At 35.9% G+C, this 24916-nt stretch overlaps 1 protein-coding gene across 1 annotated transcript in view; it reads left to right on the forward strand.

The window, feature by feature from the left end:
• The window catches only part of EFCAB5 (EF-hand calcium binding domain 5), a gene marked incomplete at its 3' end in the record, with an annotated part of 84560 nt that overhangs the window by 10762 nt on the left and 48882 nt on the right, over positions 1 to 24916 (forward strand). Inside the window, 7 exon segments of the mRNA XM_081162033.1 lie at positions 1 to 42; positions 440 to 499; positions 1444 to 1528; positions 5907 to 5988; positions 7778 to 7797; positions 8999 to 9575; positions 22575 to 22731. Of these exon segments, the coding sequence (XP_081018159.1) occupies positions 1 to 42; positions 440 to 499; positions 1444 to 1528; positions 5907 to 5988; positions 7778 to 7797; positions 8999 to 9575; positions 22575 to 22731 (1023 nt within the window).

Consider the following 24916-nt stretch of genomic DNA (forward strand, 5'->3'; position numbering starts at 1 on the left):
ATGAGTGAGTCAGATTCTCAAGAGGAAACCAAGCCTGCCCAGGTACCTGGCCTAAATAGATTTCTAACCACTTAACCATGGAAGGATTTGAGATTCAGCTTTCTTGAGAGAATTGAAATGAAATATTATACTCTATCATTTAATTATTTCTCTTTTTAGTTGAAGTATTCTGCATCATGTTTTGACAAAAATGCTGCAGAAAGGGGGTCAACTAAGAAGCAGGAAACTGCTTCTAGTTGGTTGACATTCCTTATATATTAATGAGCCTATTACTGTTTGAATTTGTTAATACACTACCTTGGTGTGAATTTATTTGGTATGATGTTTACTTGTTATGTGAAAATTTTTAAGATAAAAAGCTTGCTATACTAGAGTATAAGATGTTAGTTTATCTCCAGTTCTTTCTGGATAATACTTATTAACACTGTTTCCATTTCAGGAAAATGGAAAAGACAAAGAAAGGAAACAAGAAGCAACTGAAGTGAATGAGCTTACTGAGGTAGAGTTTTCATGAAAAATCAGATGTTAATGCTGGAGAGTAAACTGAACAAATTAATTTTCTTATGAAAGAAGGAAAAGAAAAGATGTGGTTATTCAAATGGACAAACAAAATGGCAAATGGAAAAATTAAGCTGTCTCATTTAAATCAGTTGCAGGATGCTTCCACAGATAAATTATTTGTGAAGGGCTATTATGAATTATATACAAATAAGTGTTGCTTTCTAAAATCAGAACTATTATACCCTAAGTACAATAACCACCAGTTTTTAGGGTAATTTCATGGTCATTCTGTAATTTCCATGTTAATCATTTAAGTAACTTTCTGTTTAAATAAATACAAGACTTACGTAAGAAAGCATTTTACAGAAAAGGGGAGGCAACTGAAAATAGTTATATGGATTCACCATTAAGTTGACTAACGTGAGTCTCTAAAATATTCTATTATTCTTCTTTTTAAAGTACATTGTCATGAGTACAGAAAGCTATTCTGCCACTAGTTATTCATAAAACTAACCTTTCATTTCCTCAATTAAGAGGAAATGTTTTCCTTTCCACCACAAACATGGAAGATGATTCCAATAGTAAAAGAAAGTAACATTTTCAAAAATCTGATTTCACTATGCTGTGATCTCAAATTATGTTTCTAGAAAGTATTGTATAATTCAAAGATTAATGTACACGTAGCATAATATTATAGCATATTACTTTGTTACCAATAGGAAGATGTGATAGCACATTGAGCCAATACATTTTATCTTATGAATGCAGTAAATAGACTATGATTACTGTGTTGCTTCTAATATACAACATTAAACCCTAGCAAAATTAAGTAGGAATGTTTGGCAACTCCTACAAGGTATTATCTGCATTCTTTAGTTGGAAGAGTTGATGCAACTTTGAAGAAGAGCATCTTGTTTTGAAATGTTTTTTTTTTCTTTTCAGAGTTCACAGAATCCACCACACAGTTCTGAGTCAGATACCTGCAAAAATGTGGCAAAAGAAGCAACAAATGAAATCAAATCCCAAGGTAGAGAACTAGCCATTCCCCTACAGCAGTGATTTTCAACCTTTATGCCATGGCATGCACACTGGTGTGCCACAAGAATATTTAAAACGTGCAATATCTGCCTAGCTGGGCGTCGCTCAGCGGTTGAGCATCGGCCTATGATCCAGGAGATCACTGTTTGATTTCCTGGCCAGAGTAGTGCTTTGGTTTTGGGCTTGATCCCAGTAGGGGGCGTGCAGGAGGCAGCTGATCAATGACTCTCTCATTATTGATGTTCCTATTTCTCTCTCTCCCTCTCCCTCTCTGTTCCTCTCTCTGAAACAATGAAGATATATTTTTTAAAAAACAAACAAACCAAACAAAAAACAAAAAAATAAAACATGCAATGTCTGACTAGTAAGGGGCACTGGCCTCTTTTCCCTTAGATTGTCAAATTTTAAAAATGACAACTGCCCTGGCTGATGTGGCTCAGTGGTTAGATCATCAGCCCTCACACTGAAGGGTGTCAGGTTCTATTCCTGGTAAAGGGCACTTGCCTGGGTTGCAGGTCCAATCCCCCACCCTCTGCCAGGGTGCATGTGGAAGGCAACCAATCGATGTATCTCTCTCACATCGATGTTCCTCTCCCTCCCTCCCTCTCTTGCTCCCTCCCTTCCTCCCTTGCACTCCCTAAAAATCAATGGAAAAAATATCCTCTGATGAGAATTAACAAAACAAAACAAAAATGACAACAGCCAACATGACAATAGCCATCTGGTGTGAATGAATCAAAATTATGCCTATATTTTTTGTCAGATCCACAAAAAATCGAATATATTTTTTGGTGTGCTGCAGAATGTTAGTAATTAGTTTATGTGTACCCTGAGATGAAAAAGTTTGAGAATTGCTGCCCTGCACAATAGAACTTAAAACTATTATGTAGTTTTTATTAAAGATGCATTTCTCAAGATTTTGCCCTAGAAGTATTTTAAGTGCAGTTTAGAAAATAGTTTAAAATGTATTCCCTATAACTTCTATTAATACTTTTAAGGCAATTTGATAACTATTCATCTTGTACTAAAAGAAAAAATTAGCTAAGATTGCTGACTGACACATACCATACCAGCCATTAATACAAACATAAAATGAGGAGCTATAGTGATTAGGCCTGCATATTATTTTTCTGTTTCTTCTTTTTACCCATGCACATGACCACACATTTACTCTGTTTGACTTCTGGCCCCATCCTTAACCAAAACCCCACATAATTATGCAGATTGAAGATGTATTATGATCAAGAAGGCAACAAATAAATGGGCAAGACATTTGTTCCTTTCACTAGTTCTTCTAATTTCAGATACTTAGTGAAATCCTGTGTGGCAGACATTTTTTTACAATATTTACAATTTAACAATTTCAATTAACTAAAATTCCTTTCAATTTAGTTTACAAGTATTGAGTGTTTAGTGTGTGATACACTGTGCTCTGCTGAATTACAATAATAATTATTGAAGTGTTTTCCAAACTATAAATTGCTATAAAGATGCTAGTTATAAATTTTAGGTACTTACTTTCCTACAAAGTATTTCTCTGTCTTTTTAACCAATTTAAGCAATGATTGACTATTTCTTCTTATTAATACACATTTTAATATGTACACATTAAGAACCAAACTTTCCAACACTTATTCTGTTGTTATTGTAAAGGTAGGACAATTTCCACAGCATCACCCACTTTTAAAAAGTTTCTTTGCCTGTCTCCCCCTCATCCCCAATACCAAAATTTTTTTTAAATTTTGAGTTTTATTTTTATTTTATTATTTTAAATATATCTTTATTGATTTCAGAGAGAGGAAGGGAGAGGGAGAGGGAGAGAGAGAGAGAGAGAAACATCAATGATGAGAGAGTCATTGATCAGCTGCCTCCTGTGTGCTCCCCCATCGGGGATCAAGCCTGAAACCCAGGCATGTGCCCTGACCGGGAATCGAACCTCCAAACCCTGGATCCTAGGTCAATGCTCAACCGCTGAGCCACGCCCGGCGGGGCCCCATACCAATTTCTTGATTTTACTGCCTCCTCACTTCCGCGTACTCTACCACCGCTACCCCATACATACACTTTGCCTTTACCTTAATCACTTGGGCCAGGGTAATAAATGACCTCTTTCATTTTAAACATGCCAAACAGAACTGTGATCTATGTAATTTATTATAAATTTAATTAGGTGTTCACGTTAATCAGTTATGGCCAGATTTGCAGCTGTAAAACTTCACATGTATTCCCGCATGCAATTTATTGCCTCTCTTGAAAACATATCAATCAAGAGTTTTTGGTCTTTCCTGTTCTTGTACTTTCAATTTATGTTATCACTTTTCCATGTATAGTAGAGGGAAGTGTGTTTTGTTTGTTTATATCATGTTTTGTTAGTATATATCACATCCCAGAATATGAAATATACTGAAACATTGCAGCTCCTTGTTGCAATATTAAATGCAATGCAATATACAAGTGAAAAGAAGTGTCTCTATCCTTGTTATATATTTTTCAAAATGATGTTATTTTGCCAGGCAGCTCCCTGAATATGCTCAAATATATATCTTTGCATAGAAAATATTGTGGTTAAATGTACCATATGAATTTCTCTTGTCTTTACCCTGATTATTTTACATTTTAGGCTATGATCTTAACTTGCATTTTGAGAAATCTTTTTTTTCAAAAACTCAATTTGCTCAGCTCTGTTCTCATTACACAGCCTAAGATTAACAAAGTTTTGTAGGAAAATGCCTTTTCCTATAGCATTAAATTTAATTCTACTAGTATTTAGTAGTGTTTCTTTTCCTCTGCTTTCACAGTAGTCATTCTACATTATGTAGAAATGTTAAGAAATCCTGATAAGATCAAGCCAGCTGAGTTTCAGACAGGGCCCGTGTTTAAGAAGAACATCACACATCTAGTTGAATAGCCCTGCTGGGTCAATTTTCACCAGTTTAATCAGGAGCCAGTCCCACTAATGTTACATGCCTTCTTGTGAAGAAAGGGTCTACTAAGGCTTATTATAATGTGGATTATAATTCATTCCTATTTATATCCTTAAATAGGGTTGTACTGAGGCCATGCCCAGCAGTGAGCCATGCACTAAGTGCAGGAAATAAGGCTGGACCTTTCAAAACATGAATAAGGAATTCTTTTGTGTCCCCTACTTATTTAGTTGAAAGCATTTATGCCTATAGTGCATAAATGAATAGGTCTTTGTGTGTTAGAAGGTGGATTAATACAAGGGTGAAGGTATGCATATTGGGGGGGAATTTGAAAGGCTTTTAATTCTATGAAGAGTTTAGGAAGACAATCCTGAAAAAGAATTTCTGTGCTGGGCACAAAGTGACACATCAATAATTATTTATTGAGTGAATGTATCAATGAATCAATTTATCTGTAAAAGGTTTAGGAATGTTCAAGCACAGGCCTGCTAAAAAACTTCAGTACCTGTTTGAAACTATAGTCAAGTGAGTTTCTGAATTAATTTGTCCTTGGGCCAGTGCTGTAATTTATGATCCTTGAATTCAGAGGTCACGCGATCAAAAGACAGTTGCATATAAACTTGTTCAGAATCCTGATTTATTGACCCTCCTTTTCTTTTCTTGGTTTTATGGCCCTAAAAGAGAAGTGTTTGACGAGAGTTGTAACCAAACACACATCTACTTCTATTCTGCATATCAGTGGAGACAATGTAAGCACTAGGATTATTGCTTAGCAACCAATAATATCCAAGAAGGCTGGAGGAGCACTAACCAGCTGCAACAAAGATAGAGAATGCCCCAGTTCATGAGGGAGTTTACTAATGAGCCACGGCAGATAGGTAGATGTTAATTTGCTATACATCTGTAGCGCTACTCTTAAAGCAGGAGAAGGAATATATGCCCTGGATTATGCTGGACAGGGTAGAAGCTGAGAGAGTGCATTAGAACCTGCAGATTTAAAAGAATTGTTCTTGCACACTTATTTAAAATCAAAATATAAACAATGTATATTAATGAGCAGTGTTACAAAACAGAATGATTTCCCCACCCCCACCCCCACCCCCAAAAAAGTGGTTCATTTGCTCAGTTGGTTGGACCATGGTCCCATACACCAAACAGGTTTTGGGTTCTATTCCTGATCAGGGCACATACCTAGGTTGCAGGTTCGCTCCCCAGTTGGGGCGTGTAGGGGAGGCAACTGATTGATGTTTTTCTCTTTCTCTGTCTCTCCCTCTTTCTCCCTTCCTCTCTCTCTAAAAATCAATAAAACATATCCTCTTGGGAGGATTTTTTTAATGTTATAAATGTTATGGAAAAAACCCCACAACAATTAAGAAAGCTTGGATACTTAGTGCTCAGATCTTGATTGCTAATATCATTCTCCGATTTTTTATAAAAAATCAGGACTCATTGGAGAAATGGCTAATTTAAGGACTGGGGCAGGAAATATGTATGATGAACCTGGAGCATCTTGTAGTGCCGAAAGGTAAGGAAGTGCTGAAAAAACTCGGCAATGATTGTGGTATGTCAAAGGGACGAGGCAGCCAACTGAAAGTGCTGCTAATGATCAAAGATGAAACAGTTTGAGCGACGACATAAAGTAGCATTGGATTATAACCAAGCATAAAAGAAATATCCATAAATCTATACTGATATAAACAAATACTTGAATAAATAAATAAATGGGGGAAATACACAAATGTCCTGTGCAGAAGTATTCCAAATAATTTAGTAGATACTCTGCCCTCAAAAAGGTAGAGTGTAATTCTATTCTCTAAGTGTGGGCTATGCATAGTGACTTCTTCCTATGTAGGGTATGGAAATAAGTAACTTTACAGTGGGCAAATCTGACAAACACTATCTCAGCCAGATAAGAAAAATGAACATCAATAGTAAAAAGTCATGCTAATAGCATATAAGATATGTTTGATAGGATGTGATAAGAATAGAATTTTATCTCTGTAGTTTTCCTCCCCCAAACCCATAATCCCAATCTAATCATGATTTAAAAATACCCTTCAGCCCGGCCAGGCGTGGCTCAGCGGTTGAGCATCGACCTAGGATCCAGGCGATCGGGGTTCGATTCCCGGTCAGGGCACATGCCCGGGTTGCGGGCTTGATCAATGACTCTCTCAGCATTGATGTTTCTCTTTCTCTCCCTCTCCTTTCCTCTCTCTGAAATCAATAAAGATATATTTAAAATAAATAAATAAATAAATAAATAAATAAATAAATAAATAAATAAATAAATAAAAATGCCCTTCGGACCAATCCCAGTTAGGGACATTCTACAAAAATACCTGATAGTACTCCTTAACACATGTTTTATTTTTCTGCAGCATGTAACACGATTGACCACTTCTCCAGCAATATAGGTAGATAAATGATAGATATAGATATAGATAAAGAAAAAGATATAGATTAGATATAGATATATAAATATATTTTAATCCTCACCCCAGGATATATTTATTGATTTGAGAGAGAGAGAGAAACATTAATGTGAGAGAGAAACATTGATTGGCTGCCTCCCATAAGCACCCCAACTAGGGATCAAACCAGCAACCCAGGTACGTGCCCTAACCAGAATCAAACCCACAGTCCTTTTGGTGTACAGGGTGATGCGCCAATCAACTGAGCCACCCAGCTGGGCTCTAGTCATAGATATTTTTGTCTGCCCAAATTTCCCTGGGGAGCCACCCTTCTCTCATTCTTAACCTATTTGGCTTCGATGGGGCTGACCTCATCCATTTAGATCCAGGGATGGGTGGTGATACAAACCTGACCACTGTCAAGGTCACTAAAAATAAGGAAATCTGAAAGACTGTCAGAACAAAGAAAAGTCTAATTAAATAGTCTATAAAGAAACACTTGAAAGGCCAGCGTTTAACCTAAAGAATGTCTTGAATCCAAAAGTGGGTAGTATTTATGAACCTCTCTCCCAAGTTTTTATTTCCTTCTTGGCTAATTTTCTTATTCCAATTTGGGGGACAATGGTCCGACCAACTAAACCACCTGCACCTGGCCAGAACTATAACATTCTTTTTATTTTATCTAGTTTCTCTGCTCTGAGGATATTAATTATAATTCTTTTAGAGACTCCTTATGTTTATTCTATTAATGGTATTTCCTTGGTACTATTAATTATTGCATTGGTTGAATTTAGTCACGGAACAAGTTTTCTTTAAATAGTCATGATTCCTGTGTGTGTGCTTACATTTGCATTTGGAAACCCCTGTTTGCTCTTTTGCGAGTGTAGTTTTTGTTTTCTGCAGCCTGCTGCCTGTGATTGTGGGTGAGAGGTAAAATGTGCAGCTAGTGAAGCCAGTCAGCAACTTATTTTCTCTCTGTGTGGAGGCCTTATCCTGCTTCTCTATCCTAAACCACTTTGTCCCAGTGCAGGGGCGAATGCCTCTGGTACCTGATGAACATCTTAAATGGGGCTGAAGAAACACGAAAAGGTCAGCCATTGCCCTGCTGCCCAAGTCTACATTCTCTAAACCTGGGATCCCTCAAAGCTGCTCCCAACTTCACAGTGTATTTTTTTCTCTTTTATATTTTTAGTCCTATATTTTCGTCAGTCATTCTACTCCCACCCACCTTACATTTCTCAGAGGCCCTCAACATTTCTGGCCACTGAAGGCCACCTTCATTTCTGCCAGCATTCTTATGTTTATATTAAAACACACACGCACAAAACCTTCTCTGTCATTTCTAGAGATTTGGGTAGGGAGGGAAAGTAGGTGCTGTTCTCAGTCCACTATCTTGGTCTAATATCTCCATACTACATTTTAAAAATGAAAGAGGCTAGAAATATGAGAGTGGGAAGAAATGCATTTAAATATACACCTGTGGTAGACTGTCTCCACTGCCCACTCAGCAGACATTTCCCTACCTTTTTGCCAGCCAATTAAACCTCAATATTATAGCAGATTGAAATCTCTTAAGATCAGATAACTTGATCTAAACCCTGAATGAAGGAATAAATTATGATTAGTCAAAACTGTTCATAGTAGTCCCTTTTCCTTTACCAGCTATTGGTCTGGGGGCAGACATGTAACATAATTAGGGTCAATGAAATATAAAGGAAAGTGTTGGAGCAGGGATCTGGGATCTTCTCTTCTTGGATAATAAAACAGAACCTGAAGAGGAAAAATCCCCATTGATCTCAATCTTTTTTTCCTGTAAAGAAGTGATGCCTGGAGCTACAATAGCTATCTTGTGATCCTGAGGTACAAGCAAAAAAAAAAAAAAAAGAATAAAGAATAATAAAACAGGTGAGGTACTTAATGAAAAACACTGAGCTGCTAAATGACTTCTGATTAAGTCAACAATAAATGTCCTCATGGTTAAAGTCATTGTCTGATTTTCTGTTACTTTCAGCTGTATTTGAATACACCATTTAAAGATATATTATTTTTCCTAACAGTATTTTAAACTAGCATAGATTAAAATCTACTTCTAATATTTCCTATATTTCACATTTTTCCCCTCAGAATTAAACCTAGAGGGGAAGCCAAGGATCTCAACTGGTTCAGTAAAGGAATCTAACATTACAATCTCAAAAAATGTTGTGATTAGAGAACCTGCAAACGTGATTTTCAATTTAGATCAAACTGTAGTGGATTCAAAGCTAGAACAACCATGGAAGAAAAATCTTTTCGAAAGAGTGGAGGCAAGAGCTCAAGCAATGCAGCAGAAAATAATAGATAAGGATAATCTGAAGAAAGAACTAGAAAAAAAGGCTGAGAAAAGACTCCCTAAGGATACTTTTGCCAAAGAGTGGTTTAATATTGAAAGCATGACACTGAACACTCGTGCATATTTGCTTGACAAACTTCTACCCACCTTAGTTGTTGGAGTGGAAAATATGTTAATGCAAGTGGAAAAAAAGAAGCTTTTGTCAGAAGCTGATATTCCAACTAAGTTTGATCCAATTAATTATTTGGGGGAATACTTAATGAGAAACAATCCTTCTTATATCAAAGTCAAAAGAATTTCTGGTTATCAGAGGGCGATGAGAGATGTCACAGAAGATCTGAAGATACACGTCACCAACACTATCTCCAACAGGTACAATCTGTTATGTTTTCAGTTGATGATATAGCTCCTTAAATGGAAAAGCACATAGAACAATAATATACTCGTGCAAACTTAAAAGGACTTAAAAATAAGGCAGCTCTCTATGGAGCACCCCTGAGCCTTTTTCCACCCCTTTATTTCCCCCGAGCTGCTCTCTCTCCCTCTCTCCCCTCCCTAAACTCCAAGGGCCCTTCTTTTGCTGTAACTTGTTTCCTGAGCCCATTTCTTCTACAGCTCACTTCTGCCTCTATAACCTTCTAAATAAACTTCCTCATATAATTTGGGGAAGAAAAAAAAAAAGACTTAAAGGAAATAATTTCATAGGTATTTAAAAATATTTATTAAGCTACTACTATGTGCTTCACTATCTATGATGCACTAATGAAGACTAATGAAGTATATTTAATAAGTTTCTTGTATTCACAGATTTAGTTATCTCCCTAGGATCCCAAGTGCCTGTCTCTCTGCTCTGGAAAGTAAACACATGAATTGAGAGTAGGGACTTTTTCAAAATTTAGCTTTCCAGATAAGCAACGTATTCACTGGATCAAATGCCGAAATATATAGTTATACAGTGAAAAGTTTCCTATTCTTACCCTCCATGTACCCAGTACTCTATCTCTGCCATAACTAACTTCTGTTCTTAGTTTTCAATGGATTTTTCCAAAGTTTCTGTATCCATACATAAGCAAATGCAAATATGAATACTTGATTTTCTTTCTTTTATACAAAAGCATGTGAATAAGTTACATTTCCCTCTGTTTTCCACCTGCCATTTATCTTTCATCATGAAGATGATTTTTTTTTTATTTCTACATGGTTGAATTTATTTACTTTTAATTTTATGGCTTCCAGATTTTGAATCATTGTTACATTTCAAGATATTAAAAGAATTCTCTTATCTTTTCTTCTGAAATTATATTTTAATCTTCACTTTAAATATTGACCTATTTGGAACTTATTGTAGGGTAAGATGTAAGATACGGATCCAACTTCATCATTTTCCAAATGGCTACATAGTAATCCCAATAATAATCATTGAATAGTCTATCTTTGCCCCACTGTTTTGTAATGAACTTTTGTTACTAAATTCCTATATATTTTGAAGTGTATTTTTGGATTTTTCTGTCCTATTCCATTGGTCTAGCTCCCTTTTTATGCACCATCACCCTGCTTTAGTTATGGAGACTTTTGAATATATTTCAATAAATCTGACTGGGCTGGCCCCCATTATTTGTTCTTTTTTTCTGATCACTCCTGTCTATTCTTATATGTTTCCTTTTGTGTGTGTGTTTACTTTTTAATATGAACTTTAGATTGATTCATCTACTTAAAGGGGGGAGAACACCCAAAAAACCCCCATCTTATAGGAGTTTTTATTGAAATCTGATTAAATTTATTCATTAACTTGGAGAAAATCAACATCTCTAATAACGACAAGTGTTTCTATCTGAGAATATGTCTTTCCATTTGCTTAACATATTTTATATCCATCAGTGTTGTCTTAAAGTTTTTTTCGTATAGGTTTGCATCTTTTATTAGATTTCATACTAGTTATTTTATCATTTTTCGTTGCCATTGTAAGACTTTCTTCTTCCATTACATTTTCCAGCTAGATATACTTTGAATACACAAAAGCTATTTCTGTCTCTTTTGTACTTTGCTACCTTATTGAGTTATTGTTTATAGTAAATTTTTAGTTGATTTCTCGACTTTTCTAGGGAGGCAACCATACTGTCTGGAAAATAGGAGTTTTCCTTCTTCCTTTTCAATTTTTGTATTTCTATCATTTTTCTCTTACCTAATTGCATTGGCTATTACCTCCAATATGAGAGTGGTGATATGAGCATCCTTGTCTTGTTTATTACTTTAAGTAGAAATGATTCTTGTATTAATTACTGTTTATCCATAAACAGTTATATATATATTACTACCATAACTTGACTCCATTTGATCTGAAAAAGATATATTTTATCACATTAGAAAAAAATGCACCTAATTTCTATCTTATAGAGTGATTTTTAAAAATCAAAAACGATTGTTGATTTTGTCAAATGCTTTTTCAACACCTATGTAGATGATTTCACCCTGGATTCATTAATAATTTTATTAGTAGATTTACTAATTTTGAGCTATCTTGTAATTCCTGAAATAAATCCCACTTAGTTCCTATATATTTGGTTACGTTGGAACATACTTTCTACTGGTAAGACAGAATAAATGTTTAATTCTTTCCTTTTAATTACAGATTTTCAGAATATAGTTTCTTTCTTTCTTTCTTCTTTTCTTTCTTTCTTTCTTCTTCTTTCTTTCATCAATAGTCACCTCCAGTGGCAACAAATGAAACATTTTTCCCATTTTGGGGAAGGTTTTTTTTAAGTATCATTATGAACACATGGATTTTAATATATAGTCCATGTATTTTAATATATTATAATCATTTTTTCTTTCTGATGCTCAACTTGAGCCAACTTTGGCGCCTGTGTTCTTCTGATGTACTTAGTCTTTGAAAGCTTCATGCATTTTTTAAAGGATTCTTAGTTCCTTTTGGTGGAGATCATTCATCTGAGAGCTAGAAATACTCATAGATATTGTACTGTCATTGTTTCTAGGCTCTTTCATGACTAACAAATATAATTTTAAAACTAATGAGTTCATATCAATAATTTCATGTCAAATACAATGTTTCAGGGTTTTTACCTAATTTCTTGATTTTATATTTGTATCTTTTTTTTTTCCTTACACTGAAAATCTTGGCTCCTAACAAGATTGACTTGACAGAACTACTTGTTTGCTTTGTCTTACAATTTACATAAAATAGCTTCAAAATAATAATACCAACAAGCCTAATAATAGAACTACTAAATGAGATTTTAGATTTATTTTCAGCCTTTTTGGACTTAGAATATATCCTAGTAAGTATGTGTATATAAAAAAATAAAACCCTTCAAAAACTAGGAGAAACCAGGGGTTAAGTTTCTTTATAACCAGAGAAAAGCCTTTTGAACCATGATTCTAAATCATGAAAATATTGATAAATTTGATTACATAAAAATTAAAAGCTTTTGCCTGGAAAATTGAGTCAACTACTCGATTCCATTGTTATTATACTTACATAGACAATATGTAAATGAATAAACATGGCTGTGTTCCAATAAAGCTTTATTTATGGCCCTGGCCAGTGTGTCTCAGTGGTAGAGCGTCGGCCTGCAATCCAAGGGTCAAGGGTTTGATTCCCAGTCAAGGGCACGTATGTGGGTTGCAGGTCAATCCCAGACCATGGTAGGGGGTGTGCAGGAGGCAATGATTGATGTATCTCTCTCACATTGATGTTTGTCTCTCTCTTCCTCTCTCCTCTCCCTCCCTTCCACTCTCTCTAAAAATCAATGGAAAAAATATCCTCCTGTGAGGATTAACAAAAAACGAAAAACGAAATCCTCTATTATAGATACTAAAATTTTAGTTCCTTGAATTTCTACGTACCACAATATATTATTCTTATTTTTATTTTTTTTAAATGTAACAGTCTTAGTTTTTGAATTGTCCAAAACCTGGCAGCAGGCCAGATTTAGCACCCAGGTTATAGTTTGCTGACTCTTGGTCTAGATAATATCTGTTAGGTCTCTTTCAGATCTAAAAAACAAATAAGACACTTGTAATCTCTTCCTGAATCTCCATGTTTTCCTTTGAATGTCTTCTGACATGGATACTTATACTAAAATTTCTAAAGGAACCTAAAATTCTTTGTGACTTGTTTTAGTGTCCTTCCTGTAGGGTAAGCAACAAATTAGAAGCTTTAGAATGATAATTCTTTTGGAGTTAGGTACATATGTTCCTCTGGAATAAAGTAGGAAATATTTACAGAACTCTTGTTTTACTTTATGTGTAGACATGGAATTTTTATTTTCAGTTGAAACAATCTTTCTCAGAGTATGGTTGCCTTCCAATGATATCAGAATTAGCTGGGTGCTTGGTTAAAAGTACAGATTTCTAGCTTCTTCCTCAGATCTTCTGAATCAGAAATGCTAGGAATGCATTTAAAACAAGCTCCACAGGAGGTTATTATGCACACTAAATTTTCAAGACCAATCATTTAGCCAAACCAAATTAAAGGAGTTTTAGTACTAGTGAAAATTTCCAACAGCAGCAGGGAGCAGTTCATTAAATGTAATAAACAGTGTAAAGAACATTTGTGATCACCATCTGTTCTTGCAGAGCAATAGACTAGATTTGTATTTAGCTCTATTTCCATAAAAAAAACCCCAAAACCTTGAAATTTGGGAACTGGTGTCAAGGATGTAAATCAATATATTGACAAATCCTTTCTCCTGTTAGGGATGTGTAAATCTCAGTCAGTATGTAAAACTCTAGGCATTTTTTCAACATCTATAGTAAGGATAGTAATGGGCATAGTAGGACTCTGGTCTAGGTTCCCTTGCCAACCAACAGCATGACACAAGAGAATTAGTTTAGTTCACTGATGTTTCTTGAACTGGGAGTTTGAATATTTAGGGTCATTTGAGGTCTGATTAGAGCCCTAGTTTCTATTGGAGCAATATGTTGTAGGAATTTCATGAAAGAGTTAAAGTAATCAAAGATGCCTTTTTTTTTTTTTTTTTTTTGGCCTGGATTGTCAGGATTAGGGGTTCATCTCTCTCTGGTAAAAATCCAAGATCTTTATGTCAACATGTGACAGTGTCAGGCATTTGTAGAATATTCAGAAATCCTAGGGATGCCTTACAACAGCACAATGTCTATTGACTTAAAGCTTGGATACCCAGCATCTTAGCAAAAACAGTCCTGCTTTTAAATTCTTGTTTGTGTTGTTCTCAACCCATTAGGGAGCTTTGGAGAAGTCCATTTGGAAATGAGTTTTCCTCATTTATTTTCAAGAAAAAATACAAAATTTTTACTTGGTTTGTTAAGAACTTATCTCCTGGTGATAATGTTAAAACATTCATTTGCCTCAGCCTGAGCTGAAGTTTTCATCTGCCTGCATCCCAGAACAAAAAGGGATTCATCTCTGTTCAGTGTCTAAGGACAACAGATAGAAAAGACACTTTTTACTGATTTGAAAGAATTTTTATAGTGGTATCCACTTATCTGAAAAATAAAATATCACTCCTGTTTGTAAGTTTTACATATGCAAAACTTTTATTACTTTTTTAAAATTTTGTCAGGGTTCCTGGAAGAGAGGTATAGAATTAAAGTGGACTTTAATCCTTACATGTAATTGTGCAAAACCAATAAGGAGGTTAGGCCTGTTTCATTTTGCTTTTCTGTATATATATATATATATATATATATTAGCATTTCCCCCCCCGACTGTTGGTTCCTCCAGTGCTTGAGAATACATATTGTGAAAGTCACTACTGCCTTGCAAATTGATAATGAAAAAATTTGCTCTTAAAATAGGACTACAAACCTTCAATATCCTGATTATGCTGATGGTTGGACATATTTATACATGTGCTGAAATTTGTACAACTATGCACCAAAAAGGTCAATTTTACTGCACGATATGTTCAAAAACAAAAAAATTTAAATAGTAAAAATAAGGATTATAGAGAACGATTATTAATTTTAGAATGTCACACTATTCCAGAGAAGCAGGGCCTATTATACTATAAATTTTCTCTCTCTCCTCTACCAGTCCTTATACACAGTGCTGATCCTAGAATGACAGTTTAAATGAACCAGGAAATAGATCTAAGGGACCCAGGGCAAAATCTTGGATCTTTTCTTGTGTGGTAGTTATAGTGACGCATATCCAGTTCTGGCTTGGTAATGATCTCTGGTCCCTACATCTGTTGCTTATTTCACAATAACTATGCATCTGTGATAAACTTTGAGATATATTTTGGGCATTTTTCTTGTGACTCCTCTTTATTAGCCTTTGGAAAAATAATGGAACACTTAACCCAAAAAGAGAAAGAATCACAAAGAAATATTCCATAGAATTACTTTCTCTACCACAGCTACATAAAGGAGATAAATAAGCCAGTATAAATGCTCGAGCATTAAAGAAACACAAACCAAGTGAAAACTAAAAGGGAAAGAGACACATGCCTTTATTTACTTATAATAATTCCCTGCAAATTAACTCATGTAAACTGTTCAAGGAATTTATACAGATTATGTGACAAATATGTTGTATTTCTGTTTGACTGTGGTATCTGCAAAGGGTTTGAAGGTTTGCTTCAAAGTACTCACTTTTTGTATTAACACACACATACACAGACACACACACCCCAAAATGTCTAACTCATCCTTACAAGATGCCAGCACTAGGACTTGGCAAGACTGAGGGAATGTTTCATCCTTGATATGGGGCTTCCTCAGTTGCCAGGAGACAGTGACTTCCTAGACATATGTCTTTCTGCTCATACTCACACCAGCTGCCACCCCTTTACTGAGCCAAACCCTTGTGTTCACATTATGCTAGGAAATCCCATAGGTGCTTCTCCTGAGGTGCTATTATTAATATTAATCATCTTGTCAATCTGTATTGAATATCATATTTTGTCAATCCAGTAAAATAGATTATGCCAAAAGTGAGTGGATAGATAAGGAAATGCTTTTTTAATATAATATTTGAATAACTATTATACCCAAATGTATGTGATAAGACTTTATCCAAACACATTCTACTTTTGTTCCACCTAAAGCATAATAATAATGTATATACATTGACTAGTTCATATTAATTTATAAACTACACTCTGTTGTATATGTATATATCCCATTATTAAGTACTTAGAAATTCAAGTACTTATGGACCGAGAAGTCCTGGCCTCCCTGGGTGTTATCCTGATACCTTACACACACCTGTAACTTGATATTGACTGAATCTTTAGTCCAGCTTCAGTGGCATAGAACATTACCAATATGTTAAAAAGACTGAGGTAGAATTCCTGAGTCGAGTTCTCCCCAGCTAGGGCTGGATATCTGGGATAATGCCTGACAAGGTATATTAGTACTAGAGTAGAGATATCTAAGACTATCTAGGATGTTCAGAAATTCCTAGTATTTGCCAACACTTCTACTGATTCATTTTAAACTAGCCAGTAACTGATACACTCAAAAGAAGATAGGATTTTTTTCTGTTCAGAGAACAGGCTGAAGACCTTACATGCAACTACCTTGATTTTTTAATGGCTGAAGACCTTATGTGCAACTGCCTTGGGTTATATATCCTCTGTTCTAGCTCAGTCCTACACCATCAAAACAGATGCTTCCCAGTCCTCCAGGGTGGGAATATTCTTACTCCTTCCAATATTGAGTTGAAACTCAACCACCTCATTTGGAAATAGGAAATCCTCACCATCAAGGCCAGCTTCAAAATTTGGAGGCACTAGATCAGAGGTACCCAATGTAGTGACAATACGGTCAGACCACCATGCCTTGACTTAGTCCACCAGGGCCATATAGACTACATTCTTTTTTTTTTTTTTTTAATATATCTTTATTGATTTCAGAGAGAGGACAGGAGAGGGAGAGAGAGAGATAGAAACATCAATGATGAGAGAGTCATTGATCGAGCCCGCAACCCGGGCATGTGCCCTGACCGGGAATCGAACCCCGATCGCCTGGATCCTAGGTTGACGCTCAACCGCTGAGCCAAGCCCAGCCGGACTAGACTGCATTCTTTATGCACATCAATTTATGTATATCAGCTAATCAAAGCAACCAGCCAAATGTCTTTTTCTTGAATCTAGAGTGCCAGCTTCTCTGTCTAGAGCATCCTTCCTTCTTTTCTCTAGATTGCTAATTTTTCTTTCTCCTTCAAAAATCAGTTCAAGTATCACTTCTTCTGGGATACCTTCTGCCACATCTGGTTTGGGTTAGGTACTCTCACGACATACTCCTGAAGCACCAATAGGCTCATATCAGACTTCAGCACACTATAATGTAATTGATATACCTCCTCATTATCTCTTCAAAGACAGGAATTATTTTCTATCATGTTTATATTTCCAAATAATGAGCACAGTGCTTGGCATGAGTTTGGGCTCAATAAGTATTTGTTAGATGAATGAGTGAATAACTTACATTTATTAAGGAGTCTTCACTCAATTAGTATTTATTGCATAATTACTGAGTGCTCGGTGTTGAGCTATACCTATATAGGGGGAAAATACAAAATTTGGTTTTTGTCTTGAGGAACTTGTACCATGTAGTTGAAGAATATAACTAAAATATAGCTAAATTTATCAAAACAGTTTTCTATATACATGATTCTAGGCCCAGTGGAAAGTTGGCAATCCTCATCTTACATGACCTCTTAGCAGTATTCAATGATGCTGAACATTTTCTCCTTGAAATTTTTCCTCCCTTCCATGACATCATTCATTACCAGTTTTCTTTCTTCCTCTGTTTGGTCCTTCTCAGTGTAAAACCTGGATTATTCTCTGCTACCTGATCTTCAAAGATTAAGGTTTATTAAGACATGATGCTAGGTCTTGTTCTCCTATCATTCCATAATCCATCCCTCATTCCAACACATGAACACATGACTTCAGTTACCATCTGCACATTCATGACTTAGATTTACAGCTCTAGCCAACACCCTTTTTCTTTCTCTTTTCTTTTTTTCTTTCTTTCTTTTTTTCTTTCTTCTCTCTCTCTTTCTTTTTTTGTGGCTCCAAACGGGTATATACCATTATCTATTCAAAATCTGCACTTGGATGTTTCACAGGAACCTCAATTTCAACAAGTCATTTTCTTATTTGGTTATCCATCCAGATTCTCAAGCCCAAAGCCCAGAGATCAACCTTGACTCCTTCTGCTTCCTTACTGCTCACTTCCAGTTAATCATTAAGTCCTGTTGATTTTACTTCCTCTCAGATCTGTTCATTTCTGACCTTCCCCACTGTGGCCATCCTAGTCTAAGCTATTGTAACAGTCTCCTAATTGGTATGATTGCATCCATTCTTGCCTTCTTCCAATCTATTCTTTACCTGTATCTGAAGTGATTTTTTAAAAAGGTTAATCTTATGTTTTTCTCCAATGTGAAAACTTTCAAACCTTCACTCTTGGGATAAACACCCAAATCTTTCACTACTCCCTAAGACCTTCCCTGTATGACCTGGTCCCTGACTTCCTTTCTAGCCGTGGCTCCTGCCCCCTGCCTTCTTACACTCTATACTCCAAGCATGCAGGATTTCTTGCAATTCTTCAGACATACTATGCTTCTTTCCATCTCAGGGTCTTTATATATGGCTTTTCCTCTGCCTGTTATCACACTTCTTCATCTTTACCTATCTGACCAATCCTTTAGAGTTCAGCTTGGTTCAAAGACTATGTCATTTGCAATTAACTTGCCTATTCTATTCTAGCATTTGCCCTCACGATGTTAAGTTTTTTTGTGTGTTATTTTTTTACATACATAAGATTATTACGAGATATGTCTTAATTTGGGGTAATTGACTAATGTTGAAGTCTCTGGAATTAATCATCAGTATTTAATGGGGACGCTATGATAAATGTTCTTCATCATTTTATAAAATTCCAAATAGGCCTAATTATTTATCTGTTTGAATATAATTGATTGATTAACCAGTAACTTAGATTTTTCTTAAGTCATTATACCTTATGTTAGAAATTTCGTTTCATAATGAGATCTATGTTGAATAAACAAAAAGAAAATAAGGATTAGGATAAGGAAAATAAGGATTAAGTGGACACATGCCATATGTGGATTTTTATGGGAATTCTCATCACAGGAATAATATGGATGTGCTTAGGAATGCCAAGAAGTTTAGCTTAACTTTGTGAAACTAAGACCACCAGAGCTTAAAATAAATGAGTGTATTTACTTGCCAGGCAAGCAAATATAGACCAGTGAAGATTTCACTGAATAGTTTGCAGAAGAGGAAAATTCTGGGGTTTTTAAATATTAGGAAGAGAGCATCACAATGGTTATACTTATCACAGCTGGTCACTATCAGAGTGTGAAGGACAGAGTGAGTCCACAGGTATGTGCATGATTGATTAAAACAAGTTCCATTGTTCAGCAGTCAAGAAAGAATGGTTAGTTAGATCCAGGAATGGTCTGCTATACTGGGGTCACTCAAAGTTCACGATCACTTATATGCTTAAGTTGATTAGAACCAGTTTTGATGAAACACAACACTCAGTTTTGATACAATTTAGGCAAATGCCTCTGTAAATGGAAGATTTTCCTTGTACAGCTTGAACAGATGGATGGAATTTGGATTGTTATAACTAGGGTATTGAAATATTTTTACTTCTAATCTTTACTCAGATTTATACTGTGTTTTTCCTTAAGAGATATCAAAACACTTGTTAAAATGGGGGAACTTATATAACTTAGCTTTTTCTGTATAACAAAATACCTCAAAATCTAGTGGCAATAATCATTTATTGGCTCATCACTTCGTGGGTTGGTAACTTTGTGCTGGGCTCGTGGGTCTTTTCCGCTACCCATGGTATCAGTTGGACTTACTCACGCATTTCAGTAAAATGTCAATTAATAGCCTTAATCACTGGCTGTTTGCAAAAGCAATGGAAGTAACTGGATCACCATCCAGCAGACTAGTTGAGGCTCATTTCCACGGTGGTGGTGGAAGGGCTCCTAAGTTTAATAAAAGAGAGCGAGCCCAAAGTTCAAGCACTTCTTTTTCTTTTTCAGCTTTATTGTGATATAATTGATAGCATTTTTCAACTTTCTTCTTGCATCATGTTTGGTAATGGTCCATTGGCCAAAAAAAGCAAGTCACATGGCCACAGCCAGACACAAGGGTACAGAAATAGACTCCACTTCTTGGTGGGAGGAGCTACAAAGTTACATTGCATCGGGACAGACATGCATACAGGAATGAGAATTTGTGACCATTTTTGCATTTTACCACACTGTAGTTTTTCTTCCCTTCCAGTATCCTTAAATGTGGATTTATATTTATACTGCTTATAGATTATGTCTACTCTACACTGCCCAAAATTAAGAGTTCTGGATGCTATAGACTTCTATTAATTGATGTGGATATCATCATAAGATAATACAGGCCACAGAAAAGAAATTTTATTCATTCCTTGAATGAGTTACATAATCAATTTAAAATCATTTAGAGATTATATTTTGAGTCTCACATACAGTGGCCCTGAAGTACAAAAACTAGGTTTTGTTTCCAAATGTGGTCATTAATAAGTGGGAGGAAATGATATCTGAGCTGAGACCTAAGAGATGCGGAGGATCTAGTAAAGCAAAGAGGGGGATAAAAGTATTTCAGGCAGATGGAAATATGACAGGAACGCAATTTTGTTAACCCATTTTTGTGTTGCAGTGATCAATACACATAAGAATCTGGAGACACCCAGTACTAATTACACATCATTGTTTACTGAACTGTTCTTCATTGGACCCTAAGCTTTATGATAGCAGAATCCATAGCAGGAGCTCAATAAATGTTTATGTAATGAGTGAATAGATGACTGACTTAGTAAGTGAATAGTGAGAAAAAGCTAGAAGACAGACAGAATAGAGAGCCATGCAGGAAAGAAGACAGAAGTTTAGGAGAATGCTTTATAGAGAGGGGAAGAGAGGGAAGAGAGAAGCAGAGAGGGAACTAGATAAAGTAGCAGAGGGAGAAAGAAGAAGGGAAGAGCAGGAGAGCCAGCAGAGGAAGGGACTGGGGGCTCTGAGATATGTGGTAGAAGTTTGGCTGCTTAGCAGTTTTATCACAGGAACTTAGCACTTCCTTTAAAATGCTAATGAATCTTCTGGCAGTTCAGGAACAGAAACTTCTACACTTTTAAACCACTTGCTTGTTTTGGGTTTTAAATTTCAAAGTTAATTTTTTTTTTTTTTTAATGCATAAAACTTTTTTTTTTTTTAATAGATCTTTATTGATCTCAGAGAGGAAAGGAGGGGAAGAGAGAGAGACAGAAACATCAATGATGAGAGAGTCATTGATCAGCTGCCTCCTGCACGCCCCCTGCTGGGGATCAGCCCGCAACCCGGGCATGTGCCCTGACCAGGAATTGAACCCCGATCACCTGGATCCTAGGTTGACGCTCAACCGCTGAGCCATGCCCAGCCGGGCCAAAGTTTATTCTTGAAAACTTATTTTCCTAGAGAATTTTGAAGGCCTTATACGGGCATAAAGTAATTAGTTAGATTTTACGCATTGTTGTTTTTTTTAGATTATTGGGAGAGTTCAAATTTATCAGTTCTTACTGAAAATTCTTTTGCATTTTAAAATCTGTCAGATTACCTTAGTCTTTCTTCTTTGAAAGATGAAGACCTGCCCCAAACATTATTGGAAAATTGTATTTGAAACCAGCAGCTATTTTTTATTATTCTGAGCCATTTTGGTGTTTCAGTCAAAACCAGTTTGGGGGTTTTGAAGTCCTAATAGGGATTATGAACATAAGAACAATTAAAATCACAATGCATCCCCCACTTTCTGCCTGGGTGATACAGCTCTGTCTGAGTACAAGGGTAACTATTATGCTCAGGAGCTGTCAAAGTATTTAACTCTGGCAGGATAAAGGAAACAGGCAACATACATTCCTAGACAGAAATCAAAAGTTTGGTCAAAGGCATCAGAATTACTTGAGGTGCTTGTTATAAATGCATCTTTCAGGCTCCCATCCTAGACCTTGAATCAGAGTCCTTCCACATGATTTCTGCATCCAGGGAAGAGAGAGACCCCGCCACCTTAAGGCCTTAGTACATTCAACCTTGCTTTTAGTGTGTATGTGGCAGTTTCTAGGGCTATTCTTAGTACTTCTTAAATATGGTATTTAGTTGGGTAAAATAAGGCCTACCTCTATAAGAAGTCAAATAATGGTAGAAGACAGCCTATGATTAATGTGCTGCAGGCTTGAATCAAGCACAGTTTCATGGAGAAAAGATAGATATACAGTTTAGATGAGACTCTGAACTCTTGTGTTCTGCCATTTGAACAACCTGAATCAAATCCAACGGTCTTGACTCAACGTGTCTTCGATTTCTACATCCTTCAGAGTATCCAAGATGAAGGAGCAGATTAAAGAGAAACAAGCACAAAGAGAACACATAAATGAGGTCAAAATCAAGGTGGCCAACACACGGAAACAGATTCTGAAGGAGCAGTTCAGTGAATGGATTCTAGACCCCAAACGAACTATTCCTATGATGGTGGTAAGAAAAAGGGTATCTGTGAAGGGTAGGTAGACTGGCAAATATGAAGGTGATTGCTAGAATACTGAGTGGAGTACTAAAAACCTCCTTCCAAAGTTTCAGTCCTGCTGACGTAAGTCAGTTCTTGACACATCTAGTCCATGAGAGTAGATTTCTTTTATTTTCTCTTGAGTATTTTTAAAATTTTAGCTAGAGTCCTAAAATATATTGACTCTGGCTGAAGTTCCTAAAATCTTCATTACAGACAGACATAGTTTTCATTTGTTTGTTTGATTTTTGTATGTGTGTGACTAATTACTTATGTGGGCTAAGAGACTATCTTAGCTCCAGAAGACATATGTACTCTAAGAGTTAAATATTTTCTCTTTGGTATATATAGATGTGAGAATACTTACTGGCTAGATAAAATTACAAGCACATTTTTGGTTCAAAGTGAATTATTTTTTATTGAATTTATTGGGGTGACATTGGTTAATAAAATTATATAGGTTTCATGTGTACAATTCTATAATACATCATCTATTTATTGTATTGTGTGTTCACCACTGGAAGTCAAATCTCCTTCCATCACCATTTATTCTCCCTTTACCCTTTACCTCTTTTACCCCCTTTCCCTCTGGTAATCACCATAATGTTGTCTGTGTCTATGGGTTTATTATTATTATTATTATTATTATTATTAATCCCTTCACCTTTTTTATGCAGCCCCTCAACAATCCCCCCAACCAAAGAGAATTATTAAAAATAGCCCTAGCCAGTTTGGCTCAGTGTTTAGAGCATTGGCCCTTGGACTGAAGGGTCTCAGGTTCAATTCCAGTCAAAGGCTCAACCTCAGTTGCAGGCTCAATCCCTGACCCTGGGGGGGTGCATGCGGGAGACAACCAATGTGTCTGTCTCATATCAATGTTTCTCTCCCTCTCTCCCTTCCACTCTCTCTGAAAAGCAATGGAAAAAAATATCCGCTGGTGAGGATTTAAAAATAATAATAAATTAATTAAATTAAAATAGACCAAGGAAGATAAGCCGTAGACTGGGAGAAAATATTTGCAAAAGATATATCTGATAAAGGACAATTATCCAAAATATACAAAGAACTCTTAAAACTCAACAATAAGAAAACAAACCACCTGTTAAAAAATGAATAAAAGACCTAAGCCAACAATTCCCCAAAGATATCCAGATGGCAAATGAGCATATTAAAAGATGCTGCACATATGTTATCAGGGAAATGCAAATTAAAACAACAATGAGATACGACTACTCACCTGTCAGAATGCCCAAATTCCAAAATATCTAGAACACTAAATGCTGACAGAGATGTGCAGCTATAGGAACTTTCATTCATTGTTGGTGGGAATGCAAAATGGTACAGCCACTTTGGAAAACAGTTTGGCAGTTTCTTATAAAACTAAACACACTCTTAACCACCCAGCCATCATGATCCTTAGTATATACCCAAAGGAGTCAAAAACTTACGTCCACACAAAAACATGCATGCAGATGTTTACAGCAGATTTATTAATAATTGCCAAAATTTGGGAGCAACCAAGATGCCTTTCAGTAGGTGAAAGGATAAATAAGCTGTGGTGCATCCAGACAATGGAATATTATTCAGTGCTAGAAAGAAATGAGCTATCACACCATGAAAAGACATAGAGGAATCTTAAGTGCACTTTACTAACTGAAAAGAGTCTATCTGAAAAGGCTACAATACTGTATGATTCCAACTCAGTGATATTCTAGAAAAGTTGAAACTGTGGAGGGAGTAAAAGATCAGTGGTTTCCAGGAGTGAGAGGGGAAGAAGGGATAAGTAGGCAGAGCACATAGGGTTTTTAGAGTGGTAAAACAACTCCTTATGACGCCATTATGATGGATACATGTCATTACACATTTGTCAAAACCCATAGAATGTACATCAAGGATGATTCCAAATGTAAACTATAAACTTTGGGTTATGATGTTTCAATGAAGGTTTATTGATTGTAACAAATGGAACACTGTGGTGGGGGATGTTGATAGTGGGGGAAGCTGTGAATGTGGTAGTAGGCAGAGAGCACATGGGACTTCTCTATACTTTTTGGTCAACTTTGCTATGAATCTAAAACTGCTCTAAAGAATAAAGTCTATTTTTAATAAACGAACCAAGAAGAACTCTGAAATGTTATATATATATATATATATTTT

Source organism: Miniopterus schreibersii (genome assembly GCF_964146895.1).
Source record: "Miniopterus schreibersii genome assembly, chromosome: 16".
In the NCBI taxonomy this organism is placed as follows: Eukaryota; Metazoa; Chordata; class Mammalia; order Chiroptera; family Miniopteridae; genus Miniopterus; species Miniopterus schreibersii.